This window comes from Pseudomassariella vexata, assembly GCF_002105095.1.
Source record: "Pseudomassariella vexata strain CBS 129021 chromosome Unknown BCR38scaffold_21, whole genome shotgun sequence".
In the NCBI taxonomy this organism is placed as follows: domain Eukaryota; kingdom Fungi; phylum Ascomycota; class Sordariomycetes; order Amphisphaeriales; family Pseudomassariaceae; genus Pseudomassariella; species Pseudomassariella vexata.
Window position 1 is genome coordinate 161,952 of NW_024467976.1, and position 14,581 is coordinate 176,532.

The 14,581-nt window shown below is 50.9% G+C and overlaps 5 protein-coding genes across 5 annotated transcripts; 4 read left to right on the forward strand and 1 right to left on the reverse strand.

The window, feature by feature from the left end:
* Positions 1-1,857: 1,857 nt before the first annotated feature.
* BCR38DRAFT_355317 (vesicular-fusion protein-like protein sec18) lies at positions 1,858-4,503 on the forward strand (the record flags this gene model as incomplete). The annotated part of the gene is made up of 2 exons (XM_040856939.1): positions 1,858-4,059; positions 4,162-4,503. 2 exons carry the CDS (start codon positions 1,858-1,860, stop codon positions 4,501-4,503), a joined length of 2,544 nt encoding a protein of 847 aa, XP_040710347.1.
* A 2,913-nt stretch (positions 4,504-7,416) lies between these two features.
* Positions 7,417-7,918, forward strand: BCR38DRAFT_490326 (DASH complex subunit Dad1-domain-containing protein; the record flags this gene model as incomplete). Its single annotated transcript, XM_040864510.1, has 3 exons — positions 7,417-7,491; positions 7,579-7,641; positions 7,751-7,918. The coding sequence occupies 3 exons, from the start codon at positions 7,417-7,419 to the stop codon at positions 7,916-7,918; spliced, it is 306 nt and encodes a 101-aa protein (XP_040710348.1).
* Positions 7,919-8,753: 835 nt separating this feature from the next.
* BCR38DRAFT_355362 (P-loop containing nucleoside triphosphate hydrolase protein) lies at positions 8,754-9,771 on the reverse strand (the record flags this gene model as incomplete). Its single annotated transcript, XM_040856941.1, has 4 exons — positions 8,754-9,143; positions 9,207-9,410; positions 9,478-9,670; positions 9,722-9,771. The coding sequence occupies 4 exons, from the start codon at positions 9,769-9,771 to the stop codon at positions 8,754-8,756; spliced, it is 837 nt and encodes a 278-aa protein (XP_040710349.1).
* Positions 9,772-10,320: 549 nt separating this feature from the next.
* On the forward strand, positions 10,321-10,965 carry BCR38DRAFT_490328 (Skp1 family protein; the record flags this gene model as incomplete). The annotated part of the gene is made up of 4 exons (XM_040864511.1): positions 10,321-10,447; positions 10,505-10,553; positions 10,755-10,894; positions 10,955-10,965. The coding sequence occupies 4 exons, from the start codon at positions 10,321-10,323 to the stop codon at positions 10,963-10,965; spliced, it is 327 nt and encodes a 108-aa protein (XP_040710350.1).
* A 933-nt stretch (positions 10,966-11,898) lies between these two features.
* BCR38DRAFT_414201 (lariat debranching enzyme, C-terminal domain-containing protein) lies at positions 11,899-13,570 on the forward strand (the record flags this gene model as incomplete). The annotated part of the gene is made up of 2 exons (XM_040858909.1): positions 11,899-11,955; positions 12,014-13,570. 2 exons carry the CDS (start codon positions 11,899-11,901, stop codon positions 13,568-13,570), a joined length of 1,614 nt encoding a protein of 537 aa, XP_040710351.1.
* Positions 13,571-14,581: the final 1,011 nt, after the last annotated feature.

Here is a 14,581-nt window from a genome sequence, read left to right on the forward strand (position 1 = left end):
CGTACACCCTCCCCGAAATCCTCGGGGATGCTGTGTTCTTTCAGCAAGCACTGGTTCGGAAGAAATTGTTGAGCCGCCTCCAGAAACCAACGAGCTGCTCGAAGAGCGCCAGCAGGTCCGCCATCATGTTGAGGGCGAGGTCAGTGGCGGTGTTGGTGCCACGGCTGCGGCTATGAGTTCAAAGTTTCCACTTTTCAAGTTGGACCAAATCCACATAACTCGTGCTCTAATGCGGTTGAGGTCGTTGAACACAATCTCCAGCATCAAATGTGCATTCTCGAGTGACTTGAGAGACTCGGCTTGATACACAGTGTCATCCTGTGCCGGTTTTTCGGGCCATTCAATGTGTCAAGTCAGAAAGCTCGTTTGAGGCAACACTACAGCCAACTGGCCACTGAAAAACATGCGAGATGGGAATAGAGTTAGCAATTACTAAACAACTGTCACATTCTTCGGCATGGAATCTTGCAATCAGTTTGGACGGGAGAAGCAATGTTATTCGCATATTTCCAACGATGGTATGATAAGCTGATGGCATGAGAAGTGAGATGGTTGTTCTTAACCCACTAACCTTCTTGGCCTCCTTTCACGCCTTGCCTTTCAGACGTCCAGTGGGTACTGTGGCTCGAATCTTGTCTTTCTGCAACATAAAGTCACTGGGGTAACCACGGGCTTTGATCGTCGACGTGGGCCGTGATGCGATTGCGCTGGTATCCTGCTTATACTGCTGTGATACACCAATTAGGGTACCTGGCAGCATACTTGCAGCTGGGCAACTAGATACGTCAGAGCTGCTGCTGTGTGCACGTCAAGGTAGATCTCCAAGTATATATGGCCAATGAGTTGAACAGTACATTCTCGTTGTTAAAACATTGAAGTACAGCGAACTTCCGAGCAAAATACGCAATAACGTCTGATGGGTGACAGTTGAAGATGATCTGGAGAGCTGGGATGGACTGACACCCTCCTTCACGAATAGAGTCGAGAAGATATTGGCGGCGTTCATGCAGAGGGCGAGGAACCCACGTACGGTTAACCTGGGATCTATCGTTGTGCCCATCAGCCTGGATTTGCGTCAAGCTTCATTGGGTACGTACTTGCTGTCCAGTCTTGACGTGCATAAACTCTCAAGTTTAGACTCTGGACTGGCGTGAGAAGCAGTTTGACACCATGATAGTGCATCCACTTGCAGGTGAACTAATTTGGTAGAGAATAGTTTCTCAAAGTAAAAGTATTCATATCTCCAGCACCGTGTTACTCAATGCTCAAGTGGTAGGTGCAGATCAGGTTGTACTGGTTTGCGATCCGCTTGCTACAAACTAACTGAACTGTGCTTCGTCCAGTAAGTTAACGCTCAAGTGCCCCGTACCCCACACTTGGCCGCAAGGGTTGGTTCCAAACATCAGCTGTGTCAAAGGCCATCTGAGCATCTGAGGCTCCCACGTAAGCCAGACAAAGAACACCTTGCCATCGTGGCAGCCTAACGACAAATCCAATGCAAGCGTACTGCCACTACACACTGATTTACAGCAAGTATTGTTATTTTATACAGATTTATAGTTCAATCATAGGTGCGTCCGCTCTCTGAAAAGCTACCAAGTGCTCGGAACCTCGGCGCATTTCTGCTGGCTGCCCTGTTTCGATTGTGACCGCTGACAGACTGTTCTTGCCAGACAGAGCAAGTAAATAGCAACGAGCGTCACCTATTATACCATTGCCCGAACCCTCGAAGTTGCACCTGGCCTCTGCATCCCGCGCGATACAATCGGAGAGAGAAGGAACTGTGGTACTGCAATAACCAGAGCAAAGACCCCGCATCAACTGGAACATTTGTGTGAAGCTCCGAGCCTTGTTACGATGGATTTGCGAAACAACCTCTTTGGCAAGGGACCCCGAGGTGGGCTTCCTGGACGACAAGTCCCCGGAGGACCACCGTCAGGTGGCGGCTACGGTCAAGCACCTCCACCTCCGTCGCGAGACAATTATTCCCAACCACAGCAACAACGGCCACCACCTACATCTCCAGGTTACGGTGGATCCCCAGCAGCAATGAGTCGTCCTCAACGATCATCTGGCGGCTATGGCGGCCAACCTGCCGGTGCTTCCACCGGCTACTCCAGTGCTCCTGCCATCCCGCTACGAATGGAGAAGCTTCCCAAGGGCTCTCTCGCCGATCAATACATTTTCAGCAATCTTTCGGCTGTTTCTCAACGTGACTTTCCAAGCAGAGATGGAAACGACGTCTACGTACTGTTAAGGGGCGCTCAAATGCAAGGAGAATATGTCGTGACGGCTCGACCGACTCCAGGGTTCCCCGACGGCTGCATCAGCCTTTCAGACCCCCAACGACAATGGTGTGGCATTGGGTTAACCGACACGTTCACTGGAGAGCAATATGACCCCTTCTCTCAGGGGAAGACCGTCTATTTGGGCATTCTAGATGTGGAGATATCATTTGCTTCCCAGCGAAAGATCACCGACACCCCCTACGACCAGGATCAATTGTCAGACATCTTTCTCAAGCAGTACCAGAGTCAGATCTTCTCTCCGGGCCAGCGTTTCCTCATGGACTTGAAGGGCATCCCCCTGTCTTTCGTAGTGAAAGCTATACAGCTCGTCGATCTGAGCATGGAGAAGGGAGCCAGTTCGAGCGTACCGTCCACCAGTGCACCCAACGCCCGGGGTATCCTAACCAACATGACGACTATCAACTTCTTCAAGGGTGCCCAATCTCCCATCAAGCTGAAGGGTTCCGCACGAAGACCGGCAGCCAATGCCATCATCCGTCCCGACTTCAAGTTCGAGGATATGGGTATCGGCGGCTTGGATGACGAGTTCTCAACCATATTCCGCAGAGCTTTTCTGTCCCGCATCATGCCTCCAGGCATCGTCGAGCAGATGGGATTGCCTCACGTCAAGGGCTTATTATTATTTGGCCCACCAGGAACCGGAAAGACGTTGATTGCTCGTCAAATCGGCAAGATGCTCAACGCCCGCGAGCCGAAGATTATTAACGGTCCCGAGATACTGAACAAGTTTGTCGGTCAATCCGAGGAGAATGTCCGCAAGATGTTCGCCGACGCAGAGAAGGAGTACAAAGAAAAGGGGGAGGAGAGTGAGCTCCACATTATCATCTTCGACGAGCTGGACGCCGTTTGCAAGCAGAGAGGTAGCAGCTCCGGCGGCACAGGGGTGGGAGACAGCGTAGTGAACCAGCTGCTGACAAAGCTGGACGGTGTCGAGCAGCTGAACAACATTCTTCTTATTGGCATGACCAATCGAAAGGACATGATCGACGAGGCTCTACTCCGTCCCGGTCGTCTGGAGGTCCACGTCGAGATCTCCCTGCCTGACGAACATGGTCGACAGCAGATTCTTAAAATCCACACCAACAAGCTTCGTGTGAATGGACGACTAGCCGGGGACGTCAACATTGGGGAGCTTGCAGCCAAGACTAAAAACTTTTCTGGTGCTGAGATCATCGGCCTGGTGAAGGCTGCCGCGTCCTACGCGTTTGGCCGAAATACCAAAATGGGTGGCATGGCCGTTGTCCCCGACAACATTCAGGACATGCAGGTTGAGCATGCAGACTTCCTAAGGGCCCTGGACGACGTGAAGCCGGCATTCGGCGTGTCGGAAGAAGCACTGGTGCAATCCGCTCCATGGGGCATCATTCCCTTCAGCCCTCATATCCAACGGATTCGCGACGACGGGCAAGCTTTTGCCGATCAGATCTCCAAGTCCGAAGACTTGCCTCTCTTTTCAGTCCTGCTTCATGGCCCCCGGGGATCCGGAAAGACTGCCCTTGCTGCTGATATTGGCTTGAAGAGCGATTTCCCATTCGTCAAGCTCGTTAGTGCGAAGGATATGCCTGGCATGGGCGAAACTGGAAAGATTGAGATGTTAAAGCGTGTCTTCAGTGATGCCTACAAGTCACAAATCAGCATGGTCATCCTGGATGACATTGATGACATGATTGAGTGGTCGCCAGTTGGTCCGCGTTTCCAAAACAGTGTACTGAACGCAATCGCGCTGTTGTTGAAGACAAAGCCCCCCAAGGTATGTGAAGTTCATTCTATCCCTCACTGGCATACTGTTGTCGATTCCTGATTCTGTTAATACATGTTCGTCCCTATATGACTGACTACTGACTCATGATAGCGTCGTCGTCTTCTCATCATTGGAACCACCTCCCGGCGCGGTGTTCTCCAACAGCTGGATATCCGCGGCTTCAACCGTGAAATTGCCGTACCTGCCGTATCCGATCACCGCCAACTGACAGCTCTTCTCTCGAACAGCGGCGCCTTCCCCGACCCTGCCGAGATCAATGAATCTGTATATGAGCTTCAGAACCTTATCGGCTCGGACAGGGTTGACGTGGGGGTTTCGGAGATCATTGCCACGTTGAAGACGTCGCAGTCGAAGGCAAAGCGCGACCAGCGGCCTCTGGGCCAAATCTTCGCTGGTGAACTGGCGGATGTCATAAATATGAATAACATGTAGAACCTTTGATGAAATGAAGCCAAAGTAGACCATAAGATGGTTGGGATACATGGTAGAAATGAAAAACGGCAATGCCATTTGAAGGACCATATGCTCACGACAATAAGTGCCTTGCTTTGATTTGATTGTCTGCTTGCAAGTACCCTAGGGTGGGCATGTTGCTGGTATGTTGAATTCCGCTACTTTTGTGAGTAATTCTGAAATTCTACCCAGCTGTTTCAGGCGCATTGTCCATCGCCTAGTTGGACGCTAGTATGGGTAGTCCCGGTCTCATAACTGATTAAGTCATTGTCTCTGCAGTAGTAAAAGGCGCAATGTCCCTAGTTTGAGGGCTACTAGCTGCTTGAGGCCATGTATGAAAAGGTATGTAACAAAAGTAGTGTTCCTGAGACGAGTGGCCCGGCTATTATTACGCGAACCGGCCTTTCCCTTTCCACCCACCTCTAAGGCCACAGAGCGAAGCCCGGAATGGCTGACGCGTCCGACTTACGAAGAAAGTACTCATGTCTATGGTGCTTTTGCGACAGCAGTTCGGATCATGCGAGCTATGGATCTGAATATATTCGTCCCAAACAACGAGGAAGAGGCATTCGGCGAACTCGAAATCCCGTGGGAAGAATCAAAGTCTCTACGAAGTATCGTTCCGGAGACCTTTCCAGAGTACAAGGCCTCTCTAGCGTGATTAAATTCTATAAACTGAAATAAAATACGTGCTAGATACCTTGAATATCAGGTGGGCATCAAGATCTCGTAGACTAGGGATCCAGCAGACCACCATAGGCTTGATGCCGGCGGCGACCCGGAGACCCTTCAAATGTTCAAGCTGGTGTCACGTCTCGAGCTTTCCATTACAAGACACCATGCGACCAGGATTGCAACTTAGCACTGAAAGCCAGCCTGAAACTGTAAGTATGATGCCAAACTGCTCGAGGGTTCAATCAACATTCTGAATCGTCCGAAAGGTGATGCTACATCCCGCGACTTTTCTTCGAGACTCTTATATATACAGAGTCCTATTCCCCGTCAAGATGGCCAGTATTTGAAAGGGAGGAGATGGCCGCGAAACATATGGTTTAGACGACGAACAGACTCGGTATTGAACTCACGGCTGTGCGCCCCTTTTCCGATTTCCCGCCAGCATGACGTATTTCTCCGACCTCTGAAAGACACCCGGGAGCTCTTCGAACGCTATCCGCTTTTGGCACTGCGTCTCCACTGCTGTTTGAGGAAGCCGAGGATCCAACACACGTTACGTGGATTGGGAGGTGGTCGGAGAGCATAAAGTCGGCCAGGCATTCCTTTGGCATAACTTTTCTTGCTTTCGCGATTGTGGTTGCGTTTGGATCGGTTGGAGTTGTCTTGGCTGCTGTTCCGTTCTGGGTTGCCTATGGTGACTGGAAAGGGTCGACATCAGGGTACCTGTGTAGTAGTCGAAGCGAGCCAGTTGTACCCTCGGGCGCTAATGGCGCCAATATTCCACCGATCCTAGAATCTAGAATATAAATTTCCACTTAGGAGTCATTCTTCTTCTTGTATAGGATTAAAGTTTATATCTCTTATAATTGAGCTTGGGGTAAGGCGGAGGAACTACTCAAGAATTTTCTCGTCTTGCCTTCACCTTCTCTCCAGCCTTGAATATATATATATAGGCTTAATCGTTAACATCAATATGACTTGAAGCTAATTATTCTCAATCATCAATTCATACAAAATAGCCTTATAAGACTAAACAAAGTAAGATTTAATCTGCCATACAGCAGATGTTGTGGTAGATAGTCGACTAAAGTAGCCACACTTAATCTGAATACCCCGCCCTTATTCAGGAGAAACACCATCTCGACCTCAAGCAACCGTGTTGGAGACGATAGCGGTGGCACCATACAGCCGCTGAACTGGCGACTGACTAGACATAGTAAACTCCAGATAAAATCAAGCAGCAAATACCAGGCTCGGTTGACAAAATACAGCAGCAACCCGTATTATCTTGAAGCACCCCTAACTGTATACTTCTGGTCAATATCATATTTAGTAGCCGAAAAACAATGCTTCAGGTAACTTCTGAGGCTTCGCAGTAAATTTTGAGAGTCTTGTGCCAGTTGATTTGTTCAAGCTGTGAGCCCATGGCAAAACCAAGCTCAGTGTCCCCGTTGATTTCATGAAGTAGTCGAGGGACTCCAGTATTGACTTAACCCGCACACAGTTTCCACATGACATTTAGGGAATGCAAATGTAGGAATTTTCAGTGGCGAGGTCAGTGATCGTAGAAAGGGAGAGAAAATCAACCAGACTACCGGGCCTCGTGGAATAGAAATTGTGCATAACCTTTATACGGGGTATGACTACAGTGGAAAGCAGAAACACGAAGAGAAAACAGATTCATTTCATTCCAAATAACTTAAGATAACTCCACTGCTTTTATACTTACTAGATTACTAACAAGTGATCTCTGAATATCAAGTATAGAAGTCGAGGGATATTGGAAAGGAATAGAAAGATGAAATGATACAGACGTACATTTTAACACGTTGTGTTCCATGTACGAAAAAGTGCGACCTAGGACGTATACTTTTAGCTGCTTACGTGACCTAAATAGGTGGGTGTATGTATGCAAGTGTGACATATATGTCTGCCTTACATATCTAATATAGGCAAGCTCATGGGTATTTTCAAGGAAGAATACAACGCCAAAGGGAGATAAACCAGATGTTATGTTTCATTAAGCCCTCCGCGATCCGAAACGAAAGCGAATCCGTAACGGCAGTCCCCACAATCAATATCAACCCCGCCAACCCCCCAACTCCAGACGCGCTCCTTGCAACGAAAGCGCGTCCGTCCACTTTGTAGTCCCATGGCTGGCAGCGGACCTAACTTCAACGCCAACTCACCCATACAATGTCCTTAAACCAGCACCCAATGTCATCAAACGGCACGCGCGAGAAGTCGTTCTTCGAGCAGCAACGCGAGGCACTCATTGGCGAGATTGCCATGGTATGTAGTGCAGCCATGATTTTCTACACCATGAACGTCAAGGATCGTCGCAAGGAAGCTAGCTGACAACCCGTGCCCGACACCTAGAGCTTTGAACACGTCCTAGCCAACATCAACAAGCTGAACCGCTCGCTCGAAGCCGTTGTGGCCGTATGTCGTTTTCTCCCCTCTTTCGAGTACAGCTGCGACTAGAAAACTGGACGATGCAGTTGGGAAGGAATAACTGAAGGGCGCTTTGCTAATGTACGCGCGACAATAGGTCGGCAACGAATTTTCTTCGGTCGAAGCGCTGTGGTCGCAGTTCGAGAATGTGATGGCGAAGGAGCCGGAGCCTGAGGGCAAGGCTGGCGAGGGAGGGGCTAAGGGTGAGCGAGAAGGATCTACGGAGAAGAGCGAGGGTGCGAGTGGAGCGAGTGGAGAGAGGTGAGATCAACATATACGAACATTGGAACAAGGGTTACATGACGACGGGCCGACTTGGAGAAACAATGTGGAAGCTTCGTGAACGGACGGATTCCGGAGATGTTTCGCGACTCGCAGTCAGCGATGAATTGCACCAGACAGAGCCTAATGGGATCTGGCACGAAGAAATTCACGTCGGAGGAAAATACCCGTCGCGGCTAGAAAAGCCACGGCACTACGAAGCAGACACGTAAACATCACGACGGAGACAAAAAACCGAATTTCATGAGTTTGTTCTTTTATTTTCAATTCCAAACCCTGATGTGATGAACGTCAGAGAGACCAACCCTAGAAAATGCCCTGAATACAACAAAAGGGAGATTTGTCGGCAAAAGCTAGCTCGATGAATACACTTGTTTCCAGTGGTGGGGGGTTTCCTGCCGTCTTTCTCTGTCTTGTTGTCCAATCGCAAGGGGATATATCACACACACACAGAGATGATGATGATGACGACGACCAAACCCCCTCTATAACACTCAGGCGTCGACGTCGTCATTACCATGCCCTGAAGAAGAAAGGTCGGGAAGGTGTTGACGTACGCCTGAGAAACGCCGGCGCGTAAGATGCAAAAATGCAAGGATAAGAAAGATGCCCCAGATCATGTCTAATCCCACAATGTCTCTCCTTCTCTCCTCCCTTATCATGCAGAAGTCGGGGCTGCTTCTGCTGCCTGCGTACTGTTTCGTCGTATCTCCTTCCGTAGGAAGTCGTAAAAAGTCGTGGCAAATTTCGTACAGAATAACTCGAGTCATTACCACCGTTTCCTCCTCCCCCTTTCGGTCCGCTGGCCCAGAAAAACATTACAAGAAGTTGCAATTCCGCTTCTTCTTCTTAAAAGCGCGGATGCCGGGGACACCGTTGCTGTCTCGGCTGTTGCCAACACCTGAACGGCCGCCCATCGAGGTCGGGGCCGAGGACATGGCGGACTCGAGGTTTCGGCGGTCGTTACCGACGACGGTTAGGATGGCCTTGTCGAATATCTCATCTACGCCCTTCATCTCTTTACTGCTGCATTCCATGTACTGGGCCCCCATCTTCTTGGCCACGGCCATGCCTTGGTCCGTGGTGACGGGCGTCAGGCCTTGTGTCTTGAGCATCTCGATGCAGGTCTTCTTGTGGCGCAGGTCGGACTTCAGGCCTACGAGGATGAGTGGCGTGTATGGGCAGAAATGGAGAACTTCTGGGTACCACTATTTCCCACGTCAGCAAAGTTCCTACAGGGGTGGGTGCCATTGCGAAAGGGGGGCACTCACCTTGTCCAACACATTGTCCAGTGAGTTGGGGCAGTCGATGGCGAAGCACACGAAGATGAGGTCGGTTTCCGGGTACGATAGTGGTCGCAATCGGTCGTACTCCTCTTGACCGGCGGTATCCCACAACGCGAGCTCGACGGTCTTACCGGTGGGCGGATGAGTTGGGTAGGTGATGTAGTTCTCGAAGACCGTCGGCACGTATTTCTGGCGGCGCGTCAGCATTGTCTTATTGGACATTGCCGCGAGGGGCATGCGCGGAAAGGAAGCTTACCTCTGGGAAGTAGCCCTGGCTGTAGCTGATCAACAAACACGTCTTGCCGCACCCACCATCGCCGACGACGACGATCTTCTTGGAGTAGGCGGGGGCCTCCGTGACGTGTGTCGCCGACGACTCTCTACCCGTCGACGAGCTCATGACGGTGCTGACTGTGCCCTCGCTGGATCGCGTGTTACGCTCCGAGCCTCTGCGGTCGCCTCCCTGGGTGGTTGGCCGGCGTTGAATGCCATTGTCGTACTTCTCGCTGCTGCTGCCGTAGTAAGAGTTGCGATACTGATGGGACGCCATGGCGGCGCGGGGTGGGACACTATGTTTGGGTTATGCTGGGTATTTCTCCGGCGGGTGTGTGTATGTTTTGCGAGTCGGTGTCTTAGTGAATGAAATGAAGGTGAGACTTTTCGCAAAGGTTTGGATTTTTTTCTTCAGGATGGAGGAAAGGGCGAAAGAGGTCGAGGTCGAAGTATCGATTGAAGGAGTGGATGCAAACAATTGAAGGCTACCATTTACCTTGATTTCCAGCGGCAACGGGTAGTGTTGTGTCGCATTTGATCGATTCGATTGCTAGTGTGCATCGTTTACTCAAATTGGCGGGGCAACCAAATCCGTCCAATGACCTCACTGCTCAGATAAGACACCCCCATCCTGCCTGGTTTCATCTGCCCTACCACCGCTTTTACCGCCGTCCAAAATCCACTGACCGACAACTAGCTAGTGGACTGCGGGGCCGTGCACCGCGATTACCTCAACAAAATTCAGCAGAAAAAACGCGTTTCGAGTCTGAAGGCCTTCTTCGCCTTGCAACAACTCGCGACTGCATCCAGCAACAGCACAGTCAAGATGGCGGCGAACGGTTTAACCCTCAGCAAGTACATCACTCTGATCTCCAGCGATGGGTTCGAGTTCGTTGTCATGCGAGATGCCGTCATGATCAGTCCGATGATCAAGAGCATGCTTGACCCGCAGAGTAGGGCTTCTTCCCATGCCCTTCTCTTGGTTGATTGATGCTAAGCGAGGACATCAGGCGCCTTCAAGGAGGCAGTCTCTGGCAGATGCTCCTTTGATGAGATCAAGTAAGTCTGACCTCCCACCCGTCTCTCCTCCCAGCTCCTGCCATTTTCAGTGATGAAACTACGATATTTCGCTGTGTTCTTTCTGACAGACCATCACTGGACTGCATGACAACCAACTACACTTGATCTGAGACTCCCTCCCCTGCACTGTTCGCACTACAAACTGAAACTTCCTCTGGTGCATGACTAACAAGTCCGCAGTGGCATCGTCCTGGAGAAGGTGGTTGAGTACTTCCACTACTGGTACAAGAACCGAGAACGTGAGGACGTCCCAGATATGGACATCCCCGTCGAGCTCTGCCTCGAGCTCCTCATGGCGGCAGACTACCTGGGCCTTGACAGTAAGAACAAAACTTGATGCTCATCACATACCCAGAATGAAGCTCACGCCTGACCCCAAGAGCAAACATGAATCATGAGATATGATCATCTGCGTGGGAGGAAGTAAGAGTACCACGAACACATGGCGTCCAGGGAATACTGCTACGAAGCATTACGATACCACCACGATCAAGGAATGACGATATCTGATCTGCACATCTGCCATTTTGCAATGCCTTCTTTGAATCGAGACACAGGTAGGCTGCCGTGAACATGATTTCATGGGTCCACCCCGTGCATGTCTCTTGTTTCTTATGTCAACTACCCCATTCAAGCATATACGTCCAATTCTTTCTCTTCTGTGGATTGGATCGTCTATTATGGATGGAAGATGGATACAACTCCCCCGCACTCTGCGTGACTTACTCTGCTCCGTGGAGATCATGCTTTTTAGGAGGGGATACATACCCTCATTCTTGATGACTTGCAGGTGGTGATATGGACGTCCTTCTTTCCTTCTTGAATAGCTACTTGATTGTGGCGAGGTCGGATGAGAGAAAATTATTGGCAACGTGGAAGCCGTCACCTCCCGAGAGACTCGTTTCGGATGTCGGTCACGAGAACCACCCTGAGATTCTCAGTCAGCTATCAGCGTTACAAATATAAACTTCATATTCTGGCAAACGCTCTCCTGTTTTCTAATACTCACTGACTTGTAAAGCCCGTAAATTGGCCTGATTCGGAAATTCGCCTTTACACTCTAAAATATATCACCTACCAGTTCCCAACAAAAGGTGTGTAGTTGGATACGCAAGTATGCGATCTTTCTAGCACATGAATTCATGGCCATTTGTTGAATGCGACCTCTGTTCAACCCCGAAGTAGTCGCTTCAAGGTGCTGGCTGATCTTATCACCTGAACAGGTGTTTGGGCAAGAGCCTCAACGTCTAACCTTAGTGGGGCACTTTTCAACCTCCAACGAGCATTGCTCACCAACCTTTAAAAAAATTTCACATATCTCACGATGGAAGACGGCGACACACAAGAAGTTGGAGGCGTTCGGGTCGCTGTGGAGGGATGTGTAAGTCTCTTGAATTCGATTTTCCCAGTATAGGGTTTATCTTCTAATTCTGGTTCAGGGCCATGGCACTCTTAATGCCATTTACGCATCGGTCGAGATAGCAGCAAAGCTGAGAGGATGGGATGATGGCGTCGACCTCCTCATCATCGGCGGTGACTTCCAAGCCGTTCGCAATGCTGCAGATCTGACTGTGATGTCTTGTCCCGTCAAGTTCCGCGAATTGGGTGATTTTCCCGCGTACTACAGCGGCGAGAAGAAGGCACCGATTCTCACCATCTTCATCGGCGGGAATCACGAGGCCGCATCTCATCTCTGGGAGCTCTACTATGGCGGTTGGGTCGCTCCCAACATTTACTACCTCGGCGCTGCCAATGTGCTTCGGTTCGGGCCGATCCGCATCGCCGGTCTCAGCGGTATCTGGAAGGGATTCGACTACAACAAGCCTCACATCGAGCGTTTGCCGTTCAACCAGGATGACGTCAAGAGCTTCTACCACGTGCGCGAGATCGACGTGAGGAAGCTGCTACTAATACGAGAACAAGTGGACATCGGTATGAGCCATGATTGGCCCAGAGCTGTTGAGAAAAGCGGTGACGGCAAAGCGCTGTGGAGAATGAAGCCTGACTTCAAGCAGGAGAGTGAGGCTGGCACGCTTGGTAGCCAGGCCGCGACTTATGTGATGGACCGATTGAGACCTGCATACTGGTTCTCTGCCCATATGCATTGCAAATTCACGGCTGTGAAGACTTACTCACCCAGCGGAGAGGCCAATGCGGAGGCCTTGGCTGCTGCAGGGCAGAATAACGCAAGCAAGGAAGCCGCCAGCGACCAAGTCGCGAACCCTGACGAGATCGATCTAGATATGGACGACGACGAGGAGACACCTGTCCAGCCAGAAGCCCTTACACAGCCAGGCAACGCAGTACCCGAGGATCTGCGCTCGCAACTGCCAGCTTCTTTTGCCGCCCCGGTTGCTCAGGCCAACCTGACACCGGTGGAGCCGACTATTGTTCCACCGACTATCACCAACACAATTACCCGCTTCTTTGCACTGGACAAGTGTCTTCCGGGTCGAAAGTTCCTTCAGCTGCTCTACGTTCTACCAGTAACCCCAGCAACCACCGCGAACGGGGCTAAGTACCGTCTGCAATATGACCCCGAATGGCTTGCAATTACTCGCACGTTCCATCAATACCTCGAGATTGGCAAGCGTAACTCAAAAACCCCACCAAACTTAGGAGAAGCCGCCTATCGGCCTCTCATTGAGAAGGAGATAGAGTGGGTTAATGAGCACGTTGTCCAGCAAGAAAAGCTCGACGTGCCTTGCAATTTCGCAACCACTGCGCCACCGCACGTTCCAGGAGCCCCAGAGAGGGTAGAGGAACAGCCTGACGAGTACACCAACCCCCAGACAGCTGCGTTCTGCGACCTTCTTGAACTGGACAATATTTGGGATGCGACTGCCGAAGAGCGAGCCTTATTGAAGCAACAAGGTCCACCTCCGGAAAGCTTCCACCGCGGAGCTGGAGGCGGCCAAAGGGGTAGGGGAGGTGACCGAGGCGGGCGGTTTGGGAGAGGCCGAGGAAGAGGAAGAGGAAGAGGTCGTGGGCGATGAATGCGATATCACAAGCCGCCGCCGAATGCAGTAACTTTTGTATAACACGGTAAGGGGCTTGGCAGCATCAGCGTTACTGAACCGGAGTCGAGGTCGGCCAGTGGATTGCAACGGCTAGCCTAGCAAAAAAGATAACAACCGCATACTTGCCAGGTGAGATCTCTGAGACACACCCGCGCGCGTTCCGCTCGTATTCGTATTGATGAAGTAGGCGTATCACAACCATCATCATCTCCCCCGTCGGTCCGCTCACACCACGACATAATGGTCTCAGAGCACCTCGGTCTCAGAGCAACATGTGCGTCATCAGTAAAGTTGATGATCCCATTTTAGGTATGGATCGGCTCCATACTCTTCATTTGGAATGCCGACTTCACGAAAGCAGTGAACATGGCCGCTTCTATACCGAATCGTGGAGTCGAATCACGAATCCGTCCGTTCAGAAATAGCATCGTGACTGAACCTGTTCCACACGACAATGGTCTCGTGCTACTCTATGAGAAGGCCTCCTGGTCTAGACTCATCTATTCAATTTGCTCCCATTTGCATTTTGGTCGATATCAGTCGACATCGTAACCTCGTCATGTTTCTTCGTATTTCGGTTCCTGTCTGCCTCGCCGGGAGCACTTATGGCATTTTGAACCCGAGCCAGCGCTTCGGGCTGCAACATTTTCCACGACAATACTAGGTCGATGTTGCATATACATAACGACGGTAGTGCTTACGGCTGGCTCGGCGCCAGAAAACGTACGAGGTGGAGCAGCCGCGATTAACCCGCCTCAGGGAAATAGAGAGCCAAAACCTGACAGCAATAATCCCAATTCGCCGGCGGGTGGTGGTGGCCCCAACGGTAGGATCGATGGAAGCGGCGCGAACAAAGGTGGAAACGGAAGAACAAACGGTGACAACAACGACGGGAACGGTGGGAATGAACCAAGCCTCACGATGGCACCAGCAATCGGAGGAGCAGGAGCGGCAAAAACAAGCACAGAAGGAGCCGAGGCGGCCACA